We start from the raw sequence: 23,969 nt of genomic DNA on the forward strand, positions 1-23,969 counted from the left end.
CTTTTGAGTGAGACTTTCCTAGGCTTGTTGCAATTTCGTGGACAGGAATATATCTCTTATTTTTACCACTCCCATATTCAATCCACAAGTGTGATACATTGAGCTCAAAGAATAAAGCAACGGCAATAACAACATCAGAAGCGACAGTTTTAATTGAGATATTCTTATGTCCGTGGTTGCTGGCATGCAATGCATGCAAGAACATGCGTGTGTCTGCTTCTTCTTATTTGCAGGGCATAAGGCTTATCACGTCCATATTAGAGTTTGCTGATTGCGGTATCATCACATGCACACACAATCTCTCTCTTACCACCAGAATCACTTATGTTCTGTGAGTGTTTACACAGAAGTCGAAATAAATCAGTTTTGTTTTCAGAATTATTCAAAAACAATGCCCATTTTTTGGGAGTCAGTGTGGAGTCTTTCACAAGTATTCTTGGTCCTTTTCCTCGTTGGTCTCGTTCTTCTTTTTTCAGACTGTCGGGATCATAATTGTCAAAGACTATGTCTATTCTGACGACATCACTCGCAAACTTTTCTAAAGATGGTTGAACTGTGTTAGTGTAATACATAGAAAACGCCTGTCCCGGAATAGGCTTCAGCATGTGAGCTAATACAGCTTCATCAAATATAACACACGATACACTAGGTACATCGTATTGTGATGTCCTAAGTGGTTCTAAGCAAGAAATAATATCTGAGTTGGCTCCCTTGCGCAATTCACCATTTGAAGAGAGTGACGGAGGGTACGAAAGATTTTCGTGAGCAAAGAAATCTTTGATGTTTCCACCTCGACTTTGACAAGCTACGTATAAGCGAGAAAACAGGTTACAGTAACTCTTTAAAATTGACTCCTTGAGTCCTTTCTTCGCTCCTTCTTTTTGCGGTGTGTGAAAAAGCGAAAGTTTATTTCTTTTAATCGGTTCTCTTAAAGGCGTCTGGCATTCGATGAGCCGTTTCCGAACCAATGTTTGTCCTGTTGCTTTCCCAATTCTTCTGCTTTGAAGACAGACTCAGCTGCTTTCTCATCCATAACAGCATATGTGGCAACGCATATTAGGGCACCATTTTCTTGAGCAAATGTATTTCTGTCATCATCTTCACATGCATTTATTAAAGCTTTCACATGTTTTTCGAACCTAGAGGAAAAAGCGTCTGTATCTTCATGATGACTGTGATAATCTGAATCGTCATTTATTTCTGCCTTTTTCTCAAGTTCGGTTAGTAATCCTGCAATCACTGGACCCGAAACCATCCAACGCAGAAGAGCACATTCATTATCAAGACCAATGGCACCTCCTTCACATTTTAGATCCTTATTACATTGTTCATGTAACAGGTCGTGGGACATGTACGAATATTTACTGTTAGTCATTTTTTTTTCACAAAATTACCTTTCTGAAATTCATCATATACTTATGGGTTTCGTACATTAAATTCTCCCAAAGACTTTACGAATACTGACATCCAACGGGCATAATTGATATGATCCAGGGCATACATCCAGGGACAAATCTGGTCCAATGCACTACAATAGGAGGAGAATTTCACCGATCGAATGAAATCGATTGTCCAGCAAATAAAAAAGAAATGATTCAAGGTTCATGGCCGTGTACCAAAATTTGAATTGGGCCGAGAAAAATAAATCATATCATATTATGCATTACACATATTTAAGAGTCGACGGCAATCTTGGGTTTATGACGTCATATACTCGTTTTTCGCCTGAAAGAAAAGACAAAACTTATGTTTTTATGATTCTACATATGAAAAAAGATATTAATGTTTATTGCACGTTTCTATCGTTCCTCTAATGCGAGAAATAAATAATTTTCATAATCCATATGTAAGCCATGGCGCCATACTGTGTTTATGACGTCATATACTGGCTTGTAAACACAAAGGAGAGTCAATCACATGTTATGTCAAGATTTTTTCACATCCAAAGAAAGAGATTGGCTTTTGTTGCATGTTTCTCTTATTTTTCTGTGGCGAGAAATTTTCACCGGAGATAAACCGCGGCGGCCATCTTGGATTTATGACATTATAAAGGGTTTTCAGCACGGACAAAAGATAAACACTTGTGATTTGCTATTCTCCACGTTAAAAGGAACATACTGGTAGCGGTACTATGTTCCTATTATCAAAAGGCCAATGGAACTACAAATGCCAATCTACGGATACATTCGAACATTATTCACGAAAGTTCGACATTTAGTCCTACAAAAAATTGATTATCTCGGTTATTTGTTGAGATACATCAATGATTCTGGTCGCGTTCGAAAGCTATTGAAATGACCTTTGACGATTATATCAAAGTATTTTCCCATAATCATAGCAGTTTCAAAGTTATTTGCTATAAAACATAGAAAATCGTTTTGAAAATAAACATTTTTTCCAGTTTGAGACGCCATATTTAAAAATGGCGGCAATATGAGGCAAGTATTTATAATGACAATAAAGGTACAATGTATTCTCATCAAAATAAAGGTAAAAGGGAGTTTCTACCTTCAATGGTAATGGAGTTATACATTTTAAAACTCAGTTAAGTCGAAATTCGTTGGCGGCCATATTGATGACGTCATATACCTAAAACAAGACCCCCGCCGATTTGGGTCTATATCAGGATTTACTTCTTATTAATAGGTCTATCATCCCTGAAAGTGGTATGTTGGTATCACATTTTGCATGATCCAGTCGCTAAGCTACTAGACTACTAGATCCAGTTTCTACTTTGTATTTCAATCTCTGCGAGATCCATCTTAATATTGTCCTCCCATCTGCACTTAGGTCTTTCTAATGGTCGTTTTCCGATTGGTCTTCCAGTCAAGACTTTTAAAGCGTTTCTACTTTCTTCCATTCTAGCTACATGACCTGCCCACCTAAGCCTTCTAGACTTGATGACCATAACAATGTTGGGTAAACCGTGTAAATTATGTAGTTCCTCGTTAGGAAGTTCCCGCCATTCACCATTCCCGTTCCTGTTGGATCCCAATATTCGTCTCAGGATCTTGTTCTCAAATACTTTCAGTCTATGTTCTTCCCTCAGAGTAAGCGACCATGTTTCACAACCATACAGAACAACAGGCATGATTATAGTTGTGTATATTTTAAGGTTCAAATCCCGTTCGACAGAATTCGCGACGATAAGAGATTTGGAACCGAATAGTAACACGAATTCCCTGCTTTTAGTCGACATTTAATTTCTTCGTGAAAACTTGTATCATATACTATGTTTTATTTAAACTAGAAAAAGAAATCAGTGAACCAAGCAACGTTTATTTTGAACTAATTGTTGAACAGTTTCGCCAACTTTCATCAGAAGCCAGTATGTTCAGTTAGTTGGCGACACTGTTACACAGTTATTATTTTAAAATAAACGTAATGCAAAATAACAATGTAAAGGCATGAGTAGTTTCGGTAGAGGGATCTTTTTTTTTATTTATTTATTTATTAGTACTGTATACACAATGTAGAATTCGAAAAAGTTCTTATGTTAATCATACTGTATCATTAAACTAAAATACAAAATTGGTAGAGAAAAATCAGTATAATATGTTACCTATAAGAAGAGAAATCAGCGAGCAAAATTTATTTTACAAACCACCAATGAATCAATGAAAAATCAGGAAATTTTAAAAATTATTGAAACTCAATATGAACACAAGTAGGTTATGCACTTACGCAAATAAGTTTGTTTTTGCTTTTGCAAGGTATTGTACTCCTTGTTCACGTATCATAAACCGCCGGTGCGTCAAACTAAGAGAAGATAACATACCTAATGTACTTATTTTTGTGTACTAGAATTATTGTATTGTATTGTATTGGGTAAGTTCTTTCTTCCTTTAGTTTGAACCGATATTTTTTTTTTTTACCGATATGACTTCCCTCAAGAGCCGCCAATGGGATGTTTGTTTCGTAACACACCAGTTTTGTACTATTACTATTGTTTAGAAATTGTAAAATACCCAAATTCTACAATTGTACGTGAGTATCATAGCATGTATCTTCGTGTTACAAGTAAATGCATTTGTATTTACAATCAATCTTGATTACCATACTATGTTTTTTTCTTTTTCTTTTTTTTTTGTTTGTTTGTTTGTTTGATAATGTCTGATAAATTACATAATGAATATGTGGACTTATAAGTATTCTGAGATGTACAGCTGTTGCTAAGAAAACTAGTAAAAGCGCTTATTGTGTCCTTAGTAAAATGAGAGGAAAAGTTGTAACCTTTTAGCTGTTTTGTTTTAAATATGGCAGGCTATTGTCTAAATTGTATCTTAATACCTGTTTCAGTTAGAAATACCTTTATTATTATTTACATTTTTAACACACTTTCTCTTTAAAGTTTCTTAAAAATTTTCTTTAGGGGTAACACAGAATATATTATTCTGCTTAAGCCATTCATAGCAGATTTTGTATAAAAAGAAAGCAAAACCACAAAAGTTACCCGTAATTTAGTCTAAGCATAATACATGTTGTAAATAAAGCAACAGTCGTTAAGTATGTCTGTAAGAAATGGAAGGACGGCGGGTCAGTGGTAGATCTCTCATCTCTGGTGCTAGAGGTTCCTGCCCCGATGCTAGGCAGATGAATCTGTGATAGACGACACCGTATCGATGTGTTTTCTCGAGATTCTCATGTTTCCGTATACATTCTCATTTCCACTTAGGGGCCGCTGTGGTTCAGTGGTAGAGCGTTCACCTCTGGTGCTTGGGGTTCCGGGTTCAATCCCAGCCCCCGCCAAGTGAGCTTTGTGGTGGACAAACACCGCGTGCGTGGGTTTTCTCGGGGTTCTCCCGTTTCCTCCCACTTTCTTCATTCCACCATTTTCATTCATTACTCATCATCACCGTCTCCTTTAGCCTAACCGGCATAACCGTGGGACGTAAAACTCAAACATTTCATTTCATTTTGCTCATTTCCACTTTCCATAAAGTCTGTCATCATTCAGTTTCGATAGTGACCGTCTCCTTTATCCTAAAGAGCATAACGGTGAGATGTTAAGTGAGATTACACAAGGAAAACAAAACTACATATATATCATATGAATGAAAGTGACCTATCCGACCGATCTCAATCAAATTTTTAGTATAGATTATGTTCAGGCCTGGAATTTTTTTTATCATTTCAGTTTGACGGTAAAACGTCGGGTAGAGGTATATATAATGTTAATAACTCTTGAACTACGAGACCGATCTCGATCAATTTGCTACATAGACGAGTTTCGGGCATGGGATGGTTTTTATCATTTCACCTTGACTACAATTTATGGGAGGGGAGAGATGTGTAAAAATGATCGATATTAGTGTCGAATCCATAGTTTTCGGGATCGCAGAGATGAAGAGTGACACTTCCGATGCCGTTTAAATCCAAATTCAGCCCCGCAACTTGGGAGAGGGGCAATATGTAAAAATGATCGAAAATGACCGATATGAGTGACGAAACCATAGTTTTCGGGGTCACTGAGATAAACAGTGACACTTCTGATGCCGTTTAAATCCAAATTCACTTTTTATGTCCAAAATGAAACTATTCTTCCCGTGCGAAGAATGGGCATTCTGATAGTAAATTAATTAATTAAATCTTGTTTCTGAAATATGGGTTAGAAATGGGACTTCAGTACGAAATAAGAAGTCAATCTAACATACTCTATAGGTTACCTATTTTCTAGAAGTAAGTTCTCTAAAGGGCCGTACAAATGAGTCAGAAAAAAAAATTACTCAGAAGTTGAAAACTTTCATCATTTAGTAAATATAATCCCCAGACATTTAAACAAAACATATTTAGCAATCGCCTCTCAAAACACTATATCCAGTGGTTTACGAAGACAAGATTTTACTTAGTTATTTGTGCTGAATGTTTATTTATTTGGTATTTCTCTCTTTATCATTAATTTTAAACTAAATATATATTTGTTTTTACATTTGTTGGTTACATAATAAGTGTAAGCTAATTTCCTGTCAATTAATTTGCTTCCTTTCAGCGTTTGTGGAATGAAAGATTTCAGGAGACTGAAAAGACGTATGTTCTTTATTTTATAAATATGAGCATGTATAAAATCAAACATCGTATAGATTTTAGCACTTTCTGCGTCATTGTCCATAGTACTTCCTTTAACATGTAATGTTTAAGGTACCTCGTATCTGTAGATACATATATAAATCATGAACATACACGGCATTTCAGTAACGGAAAGCTATTTATTCATGTTGATGGTCAATAAAACAATAATCATATGCAGCTTTAAAATTTTAAGAAAACTAAATGCATAATATTGAAATTAAGGAACTGTGTTTTTAAATATATTTGAGGATATCTTGATGCAGAAAGTAAAAAATGTGTGGTGATGTACGCAAAATGTTATCTTTTACTTGAGTTTATGTTTGTAGTGTCCTTCTCTAAAGAAAAAGATCGTGTGAGCGCAGGTAAAATGATCAACCTGACATATGAGCACTAACACATATACCGGTGTTTCAAGATAGTACGGTTTGTCGTCTCTCACTTTGACTCGTCTATGATAATGAGAAATCATCAGGTATCAGTTTTATTATTCCTTTTCTTATGGCGATCGTAGGTAGCATCACTGTTTCAATATTTATCACATCCTATCCTTAATATGAAATGTGTTCTCCTTGTGTGAAAGCAGTGCACATCAGGCCTTCAATATTTACGATGCTTAGGGTATCCTTCATGTCTTTCGGCTACCTGGTTCGAGTCTACAAAGGGACACACTACGGACGAATACGATGCATGTATAAGAGTTTCTCATTTCCTTGTGACGTCAGCGCTAAAAATTACACAATAAGTCGCTTACAATTTGTACAAGTTACGTTTTATCTTCTCTCTCTCCAAATAAAGATGCAAAATTACCGTAACTCAAATTTTCTTCAATCGACTATGCGAAAGGTATATCCACTACTTCTTAACGATAGAAGAAAAAGAACAAACTTTTGAAAGCAATTACATAAGGCTGTTGTTTTTTCAATGTTTACTTTTGCCATAATATTGTAACCTTACATGTTTTGTTTATGCACTGCTCAACAATGAACTGTTGTGTGTAGAAATCGCAGTTTTGTATTTTGGAAGTAACAGAATGTTACAAACTTACTCCCTCCAAATGCAAAGATAAGTTGTACAACAAACTTGATGTGTAACGTGCTTGTATGTGGTTACCGTTCTTACAGTTGATCTGTCTAACCGACTGTCTTACAGTTTGAGAGGTTTGAAAATAATAAATATAAGTAGCTGAACCTCCGCTGTCTACCCAGCGCATCGGTCTATTATGACCATCAATCTCTTTCCCACTCTGCATGTCTCCATACTCACACAAGTAAAGGATAGGAGGCTCACAAAGGAAGTGAATTGTTATGTATAGATATTGGAGTGAGTTCGTAGCAAATTTGTAGAAGTAACACGATATCAAGTGGATTTTTTTTTCTAATAAATCCATGTCCGTCCGAACGTCTCATTGCGTCTCTTGAAGCCTTTTAAGTTGCCGGCTTGCAATAGGTTTTGCCAGTCAGATTTAAGTAGCGCGCCTGCAATGTTGGTCAACCCGCCATTCGTAATTTCTCTACTGGTTGCCTAACACTGTAGTTTCGGCCTGCAACAGTGTTAATCTTACGGACTCAAAACGGACCCTAAAATGGTGAGTAGAACAATAACGACGCAGTTTTTTTAAAAAAAAATGAATGAAAACTGGACAGTCTACACAATTTGAAATCGACCAGTGAAAACGGCATGTTTCTAGCACTTGTGGTTTTTGAGATCTCATTGTCGAATGGATTGCGGACAAACATATAAACCTAGCATTTAGATTTGTAAATCCTCGTAAAGTTAGGACAGCTTTTTAATATTTAATAAAACATTAAGTTTGATATGGTTGCAATTTCATACTTTAGCTATATTATAATCATTGGTAGATGAATTTCGCTCACCAATTATGATGTGAGCTTCCTACGTGGCAGATCACCATGTTTGGCCCAGTTGTAAATACTGGTCATAACATTATTTTTTGTGTTTGAATAATTAGATTTTAAAAATTCATACATTAGATCTTATAAGCTGCATGCCCATATTTATTTACTGTAAAGATACTTTTTGTTTCTATTTTCGTTGTGCTAAAATTGTTCCTTCTGTCCTTTTGCAGCAGTAACGTCAGCAGTCTTAGTCGTGGTAGTATAACTCCAGTAAGCACAGCAGCGCCTCCAAGTGTTATCACTACAACAACTTCCCCTTTCAGCAGTAGTGTATCTAGTCTCTCCTTTACAAAGACTTCTGCGTGGGGAAGGTAAGTTAAAGATCAACGTTAAGAAAACTAGAATTGGTAAAAATATTACTTTTGTCAGAATGATGTGCTTCCATTTAAATGTATTCTAAAATTGATAGGAAACTATCTAAAATTAGGTAGTAAACGCAGAAATTAAGGATACAAAAGAGAGACGAGGTAAATATTATTAGAATAATGAATTATTTGTCCCATACTATTTTTTTCTTTTTTTCTTCTAATCGCAATACTTGTAACGTTACAGAATTGACTTTTCGTTCATTGCAGTCAAATATTTAATAAATCCTCCTCCTGGAAACAAAATTCCTTAGAAAACAAATTTATATCATATTTTTTATAACAATGTACTTCTAACTTGTGAAGGTCACTATAATTTCGTAATCAACATAAGCTTTTTCTTATCCATATACCATTACATATATTATTTTAGGATGCTTCTAATCTGTTAGATTCCTTTAATTAACATGTTTTTTTAATGTGTTTCTTTAGTATTTATAGTTCACGTAGTTGTCGACCACTAATAGAGGAATTTTTTTTCAGTTCAAGTGGTCCTTTGGGGGCTGCGGGTCCTCGGTTGTCTCCAGCACCAACGGTTCCTCGGCCGACTCCACCGCCTGCCACTTTATCGACAGGCCATCCGTTGCACCCTGCAAGTCACCACCCGACGTATCAACTTCCAGGTGCTCCTCCTCCTGGACCTCCTGCGCCGCCCCCACACGGCATGTTCGCACCTCCACTGCCTCCAACAGCGGGAACGAATCCATTAACGAGTTCGGGACCATTGCCCCTCCCACCTGCCGCCACTGCCAACCCCAATCCTTTTGCTCCTGAATCTTTATTCCAGTCAAGTAAGTATTACACGAGACTTGCTTATTTTATCGTTGATAATTCAAAAGTAAATTTGCTTCAACGTTTGTTCCGACACTACCAGATTGACAGTTGTATATATATATATATATATATATATATATATATATATATATATATATATATATATATATATATATATATATATAACTTCGATTGGTGATTCTCCAAGGTGTGTCTTGCAAAGCAACATGGATACCATCTTTAAGTTTTTTATTGGAACCAATAGAAAAATGAAAAGTTTTGTAATGTTAAGCTTACAAGAATCAGGATGTTAATTCTTAGCTGTTGGTGTAACATTTTATCGCGGAACAATAGCAACTGTAGGAAAACCGAACTACCTTTGACTTCTAGTATATGAACATAAAGTCATCAGTAAATAAAATAAATTAAAGACTTACTCTGTTATAGCGTAGATCTTAATCTTCGTCAGTTTTTAGTAAAATTCCAAGTCCTTAGTGTGGTACAATAATTAGTTGTATTTTCTCAGTAATGTATATTTTAACACATGAACGTAGAATTTATTGATATAACACACTGAAAACTGAAATAATTTTACTACTCGAAATTGTAAAAGTTAAAATAGATTCTTTGATCGTCAAACAAATGCAAAGGGTGCCAATCCTTCAGCTAAATCTCTAAGTGGTATAGATGATGGTTAACAGACGTGAGAATTCCGAAGAGTTCGAAACTTCGATAACAGGCTTTGAAATACAAATTGTTGAGTTTGTGTGAAAGGTATTAAGTAAGTAAAAGTTGAGAAACGTACGTACTCATAGTAGATATCTACGTAGGACGAAGCTGAAGGAAGTGCCTAGTTTTCATTAAAAGTAAGCTAATTATTGAGATTTCGGTGACAGTCTGCAGATCCATGATACGAGCGTAGATATGTAGATGAAGCAAACCAAATTAAATTTTCAATAATAATTATCTTTTCATATTGGTATAGCTATGAAGCGTACAGTTGTAACACTATAGAGTCTTCGATATACTTTTTCTGAAGATCAAAGAATACAAGGATCAACGTATATCAAAAACGAATTCCTTCGATTTGATTATATTCTCATTTGATTATATTTTGTATGTTAAAGTGTGAACATTTTATGTGAGAAAGTATGCATACGGAAGATTCTTTTTATAAAAAATAATTAGATCATATTTATTACTAAAAAAGTTTTTAGTGGGTAATACGTGGATACTGGTTTGCTTAATACGTTTCATTTTGTGAAGAAGAAAAGAAAAGAGATGGAAACTCAAAAGAAAAATCATGTTTGCATTCATGCGGAGTGTCGCTGTTTAAAAATTGAAAATGACTGACGATATGTGTTGTGATAGTTCTTTATTGTAGTTATCTGTATAAAGTTCTGGTTCATAAATACTGCATTTAAATGTTCTAAGCTTAGTTAAGATGGTTGTTCATTTTATTTGGCTTTCGTAGTAAATTTGAAACCGTGGTTATTCATTAGATTTCTTCATGAAGTTTAGTTGTTTAAATGCACTTAAATAATATAATTTATTTACCGAAAATCAGATAAAGTACTGTTTTCGAACACAAAAATAAATGATCAGCATTGTCGCAGACTTTTCGTCAAACAGGAAGAAGTACGTAAAAAGATTTAAAAGAAAACGATAAATCACAGCAACTTAATTTAATATGATGTGAAAATAAATCTATTGATATCGTTAAAACAAAGGTTGTTGAAGGTAAAAATAACTGTTCCCGTCCGAGCGAAATAAAAGTACAATAGATTCCCGATTATCTAGCCTAATGTGACGGAAAGGAAGGCCGGGTAGGTCAGAGATATATAATTACTCACTTCTTGTCCCGCCCATACCATTAAAAATATACTTTTTATATCAAAACCCGCTCTTATTTACATTTTGTGACATTACAGTATAGGTCAGTACGTTATAAATGTTTATGTACTGTACTGAACGTTTTAAAAATTTATTACAGGAAAAGGAAGTGTAAAAATAAATGTATTGTACACACTTTAATAAATTTTATGTCTAGCTTAATTTCAGGAATGTACACTGTACATACTTACAGTGTTAACGTAAGCAAAACAATAACATAAACGTAGACTGGCTTCACACTAGGATCTTGTGAGTTGCTCGTGTAAGCCGCTCATGTGAACCTGTAATGAAGAAGGCATTGAATACTTGTGAGCCGCTCAAAAGATCGTGATATCAAAATGGCAGCCACGCGAGAGCCAGAAGTAGCTGCAGCTTTAATCTTGGCGATAAATTGCAAGAAAGAAAGAAAAAAAAAGGAAAGGAAGTTATAGAACAATGTGGATTCATCCTATAAATCGATCAAGACTTGAAGAATGTTCATTTTACAGTCTGCTTCCTAAACCGAGAGAAGATGAAAGAAAATTTCTCAGGATGTCTATATCTTTGTTTGACGAACTGTGTAATAGTATAAAGTGTGCATTTCATCAAAGTAACACCAAAATGAGAAAATTTTCGACATCAAATATATGTACACTTTTCTCCATTCCAACTGAGTTCACGCTCACGTGTGAAGGGCTCTCGTAAGACTGCGTATTATTCTTTTTTCCCCCACCAGCAGCCCGCTCAATCTTCGTAGTAGCTCAGAGCCGGGGCTCACTCACTTGCACCGAAGCGCATGTGTGAAGGCTTACATTTAAGACAATGTAAAGCTAGCAGCTGCAGCTCCCGCCAGCGGCTCACATGATCCTAGTGTGAAGTCTACCGTAGGTCTAATTCTTAAATAAATGATTTAACCGTGTTTTTACAGTTCATATGATAATTTATTACCCAAATGTGAAAAGAAAGACCTGAAAAATCAAAACGTACAGATTTTGAAAAAGGTCCTTTATAGACTTGTGCTTTTTCTTTCCACAATCGCGTTTTTGGTGTTACAAGTCGAATAAATGGTTTAAAAATTATTCCGGACTTACTATGGAATTTTTTTTATATAATAATAATAAAGTACTAGGCCGGATAGTCGATGGTCTACTGTAGTTGTTTAAATTCAACTGCATAGCACATACGTATTTAAACAAATGCAATTACTGCTGAATTTTTCCGAAGTGTAGTCTCAGGAAGTTAATTGTTAGAATTCTATCCAATTCTTTTTCTGGTGGTGCAATATTCAGTGTCACCTGCTTGACTTTTATCTGTAATGAAGTAGTATTATCATTTTATCTTCTCTGAAGGAAGGGAAAGTGGATATCACATTTGGTAACATTTCTAATACGTATTATTTAACTCTTTCAATCCTACTGTAGTTTCGGAACGACAGGCTGTAAACTTAATGTTAAATCCAAATGTCCTTCGGGAACGACACGGTCTTTTAAAGTTTAAAATACGAACCAAAAATGAATTTTGTATGTTTTTATTTGAGAAAGTAATTTTGAGTGCTATGTGAATTATCTACTGGCAAATCTGCTTCAAGAATGCCTTTCAGTAATTGTAGAAAGGTAACTAAAAGTGTATCATTATCATTTACAACACTCAATCATTATTATTCTGTAAGAAATAAAGTTATTGTTTGCAGTGACTATTCATATGTGTCTTGTATGGAAACCACCATCTTCTAGTAGATTGGTACTTTTTCTTTCATTTGTGAAAGTTTCAACCATTTAAAGTAAAATCTTAGGAAGATATGATTTTTTAAAATAACCCTTACTTTTTCCCAGGACACAGGGCTTTGTCAATTTAAGTACCCCTAGGGTCGAAAGTGTTAAAGAATACTATAAAATGAGGTTAACATCTCAGTCTATGAGAACATTAACATACCATGGCAGCTCCTTTATTTATGGGGGGAAACAAATAGCACTGCTTATATTTATTATACGTTAGATGCTAAGTAAAGATTGGGCAACTTCTTCAAGTAGAATTAACGATATGAAATTCCTTTTACAGACCAGGCAGCAGACTTACTACGAAGAGAGCTGGACAATAGATTCCTCGCTTCTACCGACAGGTCCCTGAATGTGGGGCCACCTCCTTATCTTCGGACTGAAATGCATCATCATCAACATCAACATACTCACGTTCATCAACACACAGCACCTCTTTTACCTCCACCTTTAGGGCCAGTGCCCAACCCCGCTAATTCCTTATTTCCACCCCCTTTGGTAAGTATAACATCATTTAATGATTACTCTTGCAGTACAAAGAAAATATATTTAAGTTTTTGATAGTCAAAAGTCACAATAGATTCACTTAAACTCTGGTCTCAGCCTGAAAAGTTACATTAGATTTTTTTTTTTTTTTTTAATGCAAATTAATTTCCGTATCTTATTCTTTGTTTGATACCCACAAGGTTAAGATTAATAAATTTCCTCGGAAAATCAGCTGTTTCACTTTAGTAATGGGTTTGCTTGCCTTATAATAATAATAATAAATAAATAAATAATAAAATAAATAACTGAAAAGATGTTTCATTTACTGTGCAAGGATTGGGTTTGTTCAATTTTATTTACATTTCTTTTCTCTATATGTAAATAGTTCTCTAGTTTGTCTATACTGGATAATAGTTGCTGTTGTAGCTATACAAGTAACTCTTCTTCCATGCGTTTAAACCGAAATACTAGAAATGCTTCGGGAAGTATTTTCGTAAATGTAGGATTCATTTCGCCTCATAGATGTAGACTTACTTGACCTGTTATCGATACCTGTCAATATTCGAATCTTAATTATCGTAGTTGAGGATAGATGTTCTTCCGCGTGTTTTAAATCTAAATATACAGTATATAACTATATTTCATAGCTAAAATAAACGTACTTCATGATTAAATTTTGAATTGCAAATATATTCCAAATGTTAATAGTCAGCTAGTAAACTAAATGTATCAGTTGAAATTAACTACATCATGTAAATTATTATATTTATTCAATATACATAAATTCAGTACAGTTGATGGTTATAACTTTTGTGTCTAACTGAAGTAATATAATGTGTGGACATTTTGTACCTACATAAATTCTAACTATAATGTGTTATTTTGTGTAAGTAATATTTTTTGTTTTGTTTTTGTTTCAGTTCAAAGACATACCAAAACTTGGAGGTGTAGATTCTCCATTTTACCGTCAAAATTTGGGTCTTGCGGGTTACCCAGGTTTTTCTCCGTTGTTGCATCCGCCTAGTCTAGCAGCGTCAACGCCGTTTAATCCACCCAATCACTTAGCAACGTTTACACCAAAGGTATGGCACCTCTACAAACTACAATGTTGTGTAAAAGGACGTAGTATAGTAAGGACATTTTCTAGTACTTCTTAATAATTCCATGCATGATTTAATTATTTCTTAACGAGTCCGCTTATTTCATTGTATAATACGGAAACGAATTACCCGTATGCGGATTTTCATACTTGAGAATGTTAAGTTCGCGTATTATTATAAGGTAGATATTTGTAAGGCATCACTTATGCTTGACCTTGAATTTTCCAACTGAGATTTTGTTCATTCTGGGTCAATAACACTACAGGCGATGTCTGTTTGGAAGTGAAATGTAAAATTCAAGTAATTGTCAGGAGTTCTCTGTAATTGGTACTACAGGTGCCCACCGACTTGGAAAACCTAAAACACTTCCTGAAAAGTCAGGAAATTCAACTTACTCGCAAAAAAAGTCAGGGAACCTCATTTTCACTTCTCAGAACTTTTTTTTTTCCTTACCCAACTATTTGGTAGGTGATATTTTATAAATAAATTAATTTGTTTTTGTTATGCAAAACTCTACCTACACGCACACTATATACATGTACAGTCAGCAGCAAAAGTTCTTTCTTTTGGTAAAATTTATTTTGGGAATAACGGGTGGTCTGGCTGGAACGTAGTATAAACAACTAGACAAAGCCTCAAAATAAAATATGAAAATAGGAATTGAACAGGTGAAAACCAAGACCGATGACTATATAAACTGTCTCCAATTTGGACAAAGGATCTTTCTTCTTCTGGAAGTAGTCCTGTTGTACATCGGTCTTTAGGAAGTCACAGAAGCACATATTTTAGAAGCTAGCTTGGAACGCAATAAGATGGTGTTCAGAAACCAAGACATGTTAACCTCAATCTTGTAAGTTACACCTTTATTAAGTACACGTTATGTAAAAGTCTAAACAAGTGGTTCTGAGAAATGCGGAGGTCTTCCGCGCACAGTACAAACTCTCATTATACAAACGTAAGATTCAAGTAGTCATGCTTTAGACACATTTAAATAACACTTGATTTGTAAATGTTAATAAATCTAATTTATAGGCATATTACGTCCTTTGTACTTTCTTCTCATAACTATAAAATATGAATTAGGCTTTTCTATTTCCACTATGCTACCATAAATAAAAGTGTTATTCAAATTAACCATATTAGATCATTTAGTACACCAAACCACACCATTAATTTTAATTTACCGAAACATTGGAGGTGCAGTTCATTAGTTCTTCAGTTGTAAATATCGTAATATCAGAAGCCAATGCTCTTCTTGAATAAGGAAGTGTTCCCATATATGCTGTTTATGCCATGTTATTTACCACTTTTAGAAAATTGAATTGATATTTCTATTGCCAATTCATAGATACACGGAATAATAAAAAATCGCGTTAGAGCAAAACCTGTTTCAAACCGCTCACCGGAAAAATGTTCCTTTCATGTATTTTTTAGCCAGTGCTTTCAACGGGCATTTTTTCAGGGTTTAGGCCTAAGATTATGTAGGCGCATGAGGGGATAATTCAAATTAAGAAAAACATTGGTTACTTACTCATATGCCCTCCCGTAAGAAAACTAAATATTCTCCAAACGTATCGAAACAGCAAGCTAGTTCTGTCTTCAGTGGTAAGGCAACAAAGATAAAAATGGTTGAGAGAATTATGGTATGGAAAAAGTAATACACACCTCCAAATAAATATAACGTGAGAGATGGATACTAAAAGCAACTCTGCTCTGTGTGCTCTGCTCGTTGTTTTTGGTATCCATCTCTCACGTTATATTTATTTGGTGGTATAAATTCCTTTTTCTACACCAAAATTCTCTCACCCATTTTTATCTTTATTGCCTTACCACTGAACACGGAACTAGTTTGTTGTTCCGATACGTTTGAAGAATACTTAGTTTTCTCACGGGAGAGAACATATTAATAAGTAACCAATTTTTTTGTTAATTTAGGCATAAGACTTTCTTCGATGTATGTCTTCACATAGTTTTGGTAAGTACTGTAGTACGGATATATAAACAATTCTTTACAATACAGTGTAATTTGGCTACTACACTAACAATTAAATCTTTTTTTTTTTTTTTAAAAAAAAAAAAAGAATACTATCCTGTAATCTTCTACGATGAATATTATTGTCTTTTGCCCGATGGATGTTCAAATCCCTGTATGAATAATGTTGCATTTAAATCTTAAGGGTTGAATTAGAACACCAGTTGACAACAGTGTTTAATTTGATAGCATTGTACGTACAGGAATTTGAACGTCAATCTGTTACAAGACATAATAATATTCATCGTAGAAGATTGCAGGGAAAAGATTCCTTTAGAAAAAAATACAAGAATCAGTTTTAATTTAATTGTTAGAGCACTAACCAAATTACACTATATTGTAAAAATGGTTTATATATACACACCACTGTAATTACCAAATTATGTGAAAACCTGCGAGAAGTACTTGGAATATTGGATAAAGAATACTTGAACATTTTTCAGGTTAGTTGTTAATTAATTAATTATTATTATTATATGTTCCATACGCTTAATAACCAATTACTCGTGTACTTCTGCATAGTAATTTGTTGTGCTGCAATTTCGTGGTTTTAATATCAAATTTACGATACAAAAGACACACCGAATAAATTGGGGAAAAAAGGGAAGAGTGAACTTATATAAAATCCAGAAGCAGGAATGGAGCTACTTTCTAAAAGTCAGTTCTTAATCTGCATTGTCCTTTACATTAGTGCTATTCGACGCTCCTTTCAAAGACTTGAATTGTTTATTTCATTGTACAAATAAATGTTATTCCTATAGATCCTCTATGCCAAGATGATGATAACTCTCGTTCAGTTACAGTTCGGGATACTCTGCAAGCACCAACAAATTGCAGGATTATTCCCGTTTGAATGAGTTAAAAAGTTGTAAGAATAGAACGAGAGGTGGTGCTAGTAGAATAGCATATCTATTACTTAGCGTCATTTATTGCTTCGTTCGTTAGAATGCAAAATTTCTTAACTTAGTTGAAGGATAGTGAACTTCAGTTCCCAAAGACTAATCATTTTCGGTTTGTGCGGTAAGTTCAAAAAAATATAAATATAGGAGATACTAAATAAAGTATAATTTTTAAGGCCTATGTATATATGCAGGTATCGACATTTGTACTGACTAAATATATGGTAAGCTCATATTGGCTGAGAAAATAATTGTACTAGTTGGACCTTATAATGGAATTGTTTCGTATTGGGAATTACATGTGTTGTCAATTGCAATATGTGCAGATATTTTAGGTTTAATGTGAAGCAAACTTAACAAAGTACGGTTTTCTGATACTAGAGCTAAGATAATTTTAACTTTAGGAAACAATAGTGCAATATTTATAATAGTAAGCACAAAACATTATTACATCCATATGGTAGAATTATGTATTTTTGGAGAGGTGTAATTTAAAAACGCTTATTACTCTTTATAATGTCAACATTAATATTAAAGCATGAATAGTTTATATCCTTTTGAATTTTAGTAATTAATTTTTTTGTCCTTATTTTTAGTGTGGCGATAAGTAATTATTTATTAAATATATATGGTTTGCGGCCACTAATTTTATTTGTTTTTACATTTTGTTTTGCATTAACACATTAACTGTTGGGTTTGCTGCAAATAATAAATGTTTAATATTATTAATGCATGTGTCTTGTTTCCTTCATTTGCTTTTGTTTAGTAACAAATTCTCTCTTTGTTCACAGATGGGTGATCCTTCCAAACCTAAACCAGTGGTAGGTGTTCAGAACGTTTAATTCCCTAAGTAGTTCTATTTTGTTTCGGTTTTTTTGTTTCTTTCTAATCCATACTGCCCAGTTTATTTTTAATTTACTTAACATGAAATTACAAGCTTTATATACAATTTTAATTTCTAACACTGTTTTCCTGCTAGTTAGCTAAGTTCTGTTTGTAGAATAGTATGTGTGACAGTCAGTAGTAACACTGAGAACTGTTCACCAATCGTTTTAATAAACAGAATGTTTAAAAATAGTTTCAAACTTCAGGATAAGTATAAGCAAAACCATATAGCCTCTTGTTGGTTTACGTGGGTTGCACTAGAACTACAATGTACACTACCGCTCAAAAGTTCTCCAACTTTCTGGATTTTTGTGACCGTATATTGTGAACCTATTATTTTGGCATGAGAACTTTGCCGTCTTGTGTCAGATATACTCCTGCCTAAAGCATAAAATTTGACGACAGTTAAAGTAAGAGCTGAAAGGTACTGCAGATTATGTCATTAATTATAATTCTTAAAATTTAATATATAAAATTGAAAATCACTATGTTTTTGATTTCGTACCTTATGAACCACCCGATCGATCTTGATCAAATTCTCAACATAGATTAGGTTCGAGCATGGGCTAGTTTTTATCATTTCACTTTGACGGGGCAGCGTAGGAGGGGAGGGGGAAGATATTTAAAAATAATCGGTAGTAGTGTCGAATTCATAGTTTTCGGGATCGCTGAGATGAACAGTGATACTTTCGATGCCGCTTAAATTCAAACTCAGCCTCCATTGCCCTTTATGTCCAAAATGAAATGTATTCTCCCCGTACGAAAGCGGGTATTCTGCTAATATATATATAGGCGCGGATCCAAGGGGAGGGCTATAACCCCCCGCCTTGATACTCAGGTATACACTAGATAAAATAGGCTTCAATACTACTTTCTTTACACTGGGTAAAGCTCTTTCTTGATCATATCCTGGATCCAGGATATATATATATATATATAGCTACTCATTTCCTAGTATAAACACAAAAGTGTAGAAGGTAGAGCAACATGTTATTCCTATTTGAAAGACATAGACAATGGGGCCAATGCAGCGACAGAAATTTACAAGAATAAAGAGTGCTTCACACTTTGTGGATATGCTAATATTTTTAAAACTCAAAAGAACCACAATTTGAAAAGTGTTTACGACGTACAATGTACGGTCTTATGTACTGAATTGTCACTGAATGGAAGCATATATGAAGTGCTCATCATTGGTTTTTGAACCCGCAATAATGGGGCATACGAAACCATCGTAAGTATTTTTCAAAATATGGTACTTTTGGCTTTAAGAAACGTTAACATATATCAACAAAATTTGAAAAACTGCAAAACATGTAAAACTTGCTTTCCTTGTGAATTTATGTCACTGCATTGATTCCCTATGTCTGCATCTTTCAAACAAAACTAATACATTGCCTCACCCTCCACACTTTTGTTTATATTATGCAATATCTATTTCAAATTGTCATTTTTTTTTTAAATTTCAGTTTTAAGAATTACAATTAGACATAACATGTACAATACCTCTTCAGATCTCAATTCAACTATCGTCTAATTTTATTCTTTAGGCAGGATACTTCTAACGCACGGCGGCAGAATTCTCGCGACAAAACAATAGGTCCACAGTAGATACTCACAAAAATGCGGGCTGTTGGAAAATTTCTGTGCTGTAGTGTACACGGAGAAGCTGCTTCATACGCTTCTTCAAATGACATGTAGATACGAACTACAATCTTATAGAATACCTTCAACAATATAGTTTAACAAAAATAATAATAAGCAACTTTAAAAATAACTCCCTGGTACACGTTTAAGGTATCTTTACTATTATTTTGAGAATTTTCTGTTTTACTCTTAAATGTGTTCATGCTTTTTCAAATTTTCAAATGTTACATAGACCAGAGTTTACCTGTTTGAGATCCTCAGTTACAATGTGTGATACGTAATTCACTTAAAATTTTTATTTTTCTGTGTGTCCGGCCTAATGTTCACTCTAAGAGAACTACAAAAGTATACTTTAAGAACTACAGTTAGTGAAACAGTGATGTAAGCTAAGACTGGTAATTGAACCTGATATGGTCACATTTACTACTCAACTTTTTCATTAGTTTCTGTTTGTAGTAAATATATTTTGGAAATACATGCTAAGATTTGAATCAACATAAGAATCAACAGTATTGTCTTAAATGCAGTTATTTAAAACTCAAGAGACCATATTTCATAGGGATAAGGGGTTAGCATTATAAAATAAAATTTCATGATAGCAGAACGAAATCTTCCTCTTTATTTCCAAAACTTTCATTACTACTTTATCCTGAAGATTGGTAACTTATTTCAAACACACTGTGAAATCCTATGTACACTCATGTCCAAAATTATTGTCGCATGCCTATACATGTGTTGATGTAGGAATATAATTTGATAATGAATTCGCCCCGTATTTTTTATAGTGTTCGTATGTGTATAATCGGCAAAGACATGTATGTGGAAAATTTCATGTCAAAAGAGCTGTAAATAAGAATAATAAAACGAAAATAAAACTTTCATGTCCATTTAGCAACAGTTTGTTTTACTCATTCTAATTTTCGTATTTATAATTCTTTTCCTATGAAATTTACCAGAAATATACATTTCCCGATTATACACATAGTATCAGTATTAAAAGTACGTTCAAATTATATTCTTACAAGAAGACAGTTATAGATATGCAACAATCATTTTGGACATGAGTGTACATTCTTTTGCATTTTCTGCTATTAAAAGTTAATGACGGTAAGTATTTTGACTAGACAGTAACTAAAATGCAAATATCAAATGATAAATAGGTTATAAGTGAATTTCGTCATTTACCAGTCTCCGATATAATAACTCTACGTCAAACTTTTGTTATTTCATCAGACATCTTATTGATTTCCTTTTACACATCAAAGAAAAAAGAGAACTATTCTTGTTCCATTCCATAGAATGATCATTCATTAGTCCCAGCTCCAGCATTTTGCTGATTCAGGGTTTGTGTGAAGAGTTTCCAACGACTTTTTATTCCCATCCTACCATCTATTCCTGGCTCATTTTCTGGTTCCAAAGTTATCAAGATGTTTCATTTCAGTGTACGTACCTTACATATTATGTTCTTTTTCTTTAGTTCTTTTCTTCTTTCTCTTCTTTCTTTTTCTTTCTTCATTTCTGTTCTTTCTTTCTTATTTATTTATTTATTTATTTATTTATTTATTTAGTTAGTTATTTCATCTGACTCGAGAATAAGTCTATCGTAACTCTAAAATGTCAGTTTTAGATGTAAGCCAAGAAAAATTGCAACATCTAAAGAAAACATTTTTAATTATGACAGTCTTACTCTTGAGGTTCGATTTATTTATTTTATTCTTTGATTGATTGGTTCCTTACCAATGTCGATTTAAACATCGAACAATTTTGCTTTAAATGCCTTCGGTTTCTTCGCCTTACATTACCCTTCTTTGTTTTTGAAGACAGTGGAATTTTGCATCTGGTTTTATTATCCTTTTGTATGTAATTTAAGAAAAGAAGAATCTATGTATTACTTCCGATTTTCCTTTGAAACATTTCACTTCGACCATGAATCATGTTTGATTAGCACTGTTTGTCTGTATTTTGTCTCTCTGTATTTCTTCTCTCTTTTTTCCCCTTGTACTGGAGTTTTCTTGTGCCTCTACTGTCACCTAATACGAGTATTGGTTTGACTTAAATCCTTCTTGAATTATAATGTATTGTAATTATCATGTATTGTGAATAATCTATTCAGATATATATATATATATATATATATATATATATATATATGAGTATATTATATGTATATAATATATATAATTTATACTTTTAAGGTAAACACTGGAGTGTGTTTGTGGAAGCTTTCATATGTTTATAAATATAATTACTTTTTCGTGTGGTACCTCTAGACGTGAATATTGGGATCATAAACTCTGTTTTTAACTTTTGTTTTCATTCAAATGCATAAAACGCTTGTTTAATATGTTTTGCAGATGTCGATGGAAAGCAGTTGGTATAGAAAAAAAGTAAGTTAAAAGAATAAATGGTAAAAGGTTTAAGAATGTGAAAGGAAGCATGAATTATATATATAAATAGAATAAGATAAGGGGTGCATAATGAAATATCGGTTTTTTGCCTTCTCCAGTCTATAGATGCTTCAATGATTTCTAAATTAATTTCATAATTGCCGATTTTTTTTAAAACTATGTGGATTATTTGTTGCAGAAAGGAAAAAAAAAACTACTGTCATATGCACGAGGGCTGATCAATGAGTAACTTAATTTATTTAATTTATAATTTATATAGGAGAAAGTATAATAGGTAACACACCAACAATATATACAAAGTAAAGGCTTACATTAAAGCTACTTTTCAAAGTAGCCACCAAATCTTTCAATATATTTCTTCCAGTGTGGCACAAGGTTCAAAGTAGTCTGTCTTTTGGGGTATAGCCATCTCCATACAACCAATTAGATTTCGTCATCGAAACTTAAACGTTGACCTGTCAAGAATTTTCTCATTGGGTCGTATTATGGTTCCATACAAAATGTGTAACATCTTTGACAATGTTCGAAAATGAATTCGCCAGATATTACAAATTACCTCTTCAGTAACTTCGCTCTTTAAAAAAGAAATGTACCACCTGGAGATATTCCATACAGTTAGTCTTCCCCACGTATGCACATCATTTCCCACTTAAATTTACACAGATATTGCTCACAAAAAAACGAACTACACGACTCGTTCTTCACAATTAGATAACTGTAACACACTATCCTTAATCGCTTTTGCCGCTAGAGGTACACCTGATCGAACAACTGCCGACTACAGTGCGAACCACAAAGTATTTATCTCAGATTTGACGTGCCAGATTAATATAATATTGCTTGAAAAAGATTTTTTACTTATTGATTCGTCCTCGTATTACAGGGGTAATTGTGCTATTTCTTATGTGTTGTGTAAATCCATCATATAATGATTTAAATATTAATTTTCGATATCCAAATCAGAACACTACACACTGTCATTTAATTACTAATACATATCTATATTTAGTAGCTTTATTCATAAAGTGTGTTAATGAGTAAATGTTTTTGTTTGTATTACAGAAAACCGGTCGCTGGAATGCTATGCATGTGCGTATTGCCTGGGAGATCTACCACCACCAACAGAAGCAACAAGCAGAAGCGAAAGCCGGGGCTGCAGGCTTGGGACCAAGTGCAGCTGCAGGAAAGACTGCCGCGAGTGCAGCGGACCTCCTGCGGCCTCCCAATCACCTGTTCCCAGCATTAGCACGTCCGCCGGATATTCCACCGTTCTCGTCCACTTTGCTTGGGGGTCCTTCTGCAGGAAGCAGTCATAGGGCTCCCTTCGATACGGGTCCACATCACAGTAGTTTCCTTAATCCTCCTGCCACTCATTTGGGTACGTCTTCATTTTCTACTGTTCCTCAGTTTATTAGCAGTAAGTACAGTTCTAAATTGAGATGTATTGAAAAGTATCTGAGAGATGTAGGAGTTTGTGTTCTAGTCTGATCGTCGCGCACGAAACTTCTATTCCTACATGCAAGGAGCTTTAGCAAAGAGAAGTATTTTAGAGCATTAAAGTTACCTCATATTCTTCTCATGTTTGATTTTTCTCAGATGTTTATTATAGAACTGAAAGCATATCATTTGGCTGTAATTCATAAATAAATTTAAAAATCTGAAGAAAGTTGTTTCTGAATGCTAAACGCAATGAGGTGGATAGAAGGCTGTTACATACTTGTTGAGTTCTCTCAGGGAAAGG

The 23,969-nt window shown here is 34.0% G+C and overlaps 1 protein-coding gene across 3 annotated transcripts in view; it reads left to right on the forward strand.

Moving 5' to 3' along the window:
• LOC145694628 (uncharacterized) overlaps positions 1 to 23,969 on the forward strand; it is a 610,937-nt gene that overhangs the window by 578,470 nt on the left and 8,498 nt on the right. The window contains exons 11-17 of one of the 3 annotated variants that reach the window (XM_081771034.1): positions 8,156 to 8,296; positions 8,834 to 9,141; positions 13,055 to 13,269; positions 14,178 to 14,339; positions 18,080 to 18,109; positions 22,175 to 22,207; positions 23,291 to 23,606. In XM_081771034.1, the coding sequence (XP_081627160.1) occupies positions 8,156 to 8,296; positions 8,834 to 9,141; positions 13,055 to 13,269; positions 14,178 to 14,339; positions 18,080 to 18,109; positions 22,175 to 22,207; positions 23,291 to 23,606 (1,205 nt within the window). The remainder of the gene's footprint in view (positions 1 to 8,155; positions 8,297 to 8,833; positions 9,142 to 13,054; positions 13,270 to 14,177; positions 14,340 to 18,079; positions 18,110 to 22,174; positions 22,208 to 23,290; positions 23,607 to 23,969) is intronic. The other 2 variants (XM_081771035.1, XM_081771036.1) reach the window with 2 other exon arrangements.

The sequence above is a fragment of the Thermobia domestica genome, chromosome 9 (genome assembly GCF_964235325.1).
Source record: "Thermobia domestica chromosome 9, izTheDome1.hap1.1, whole genome shotgun sequence".
NCBI lineage: Eukaryota > Metazoa > Arthropoda > Insecta > Zygentoma > Lepismatidae > Thermobia > Thermobia domestica.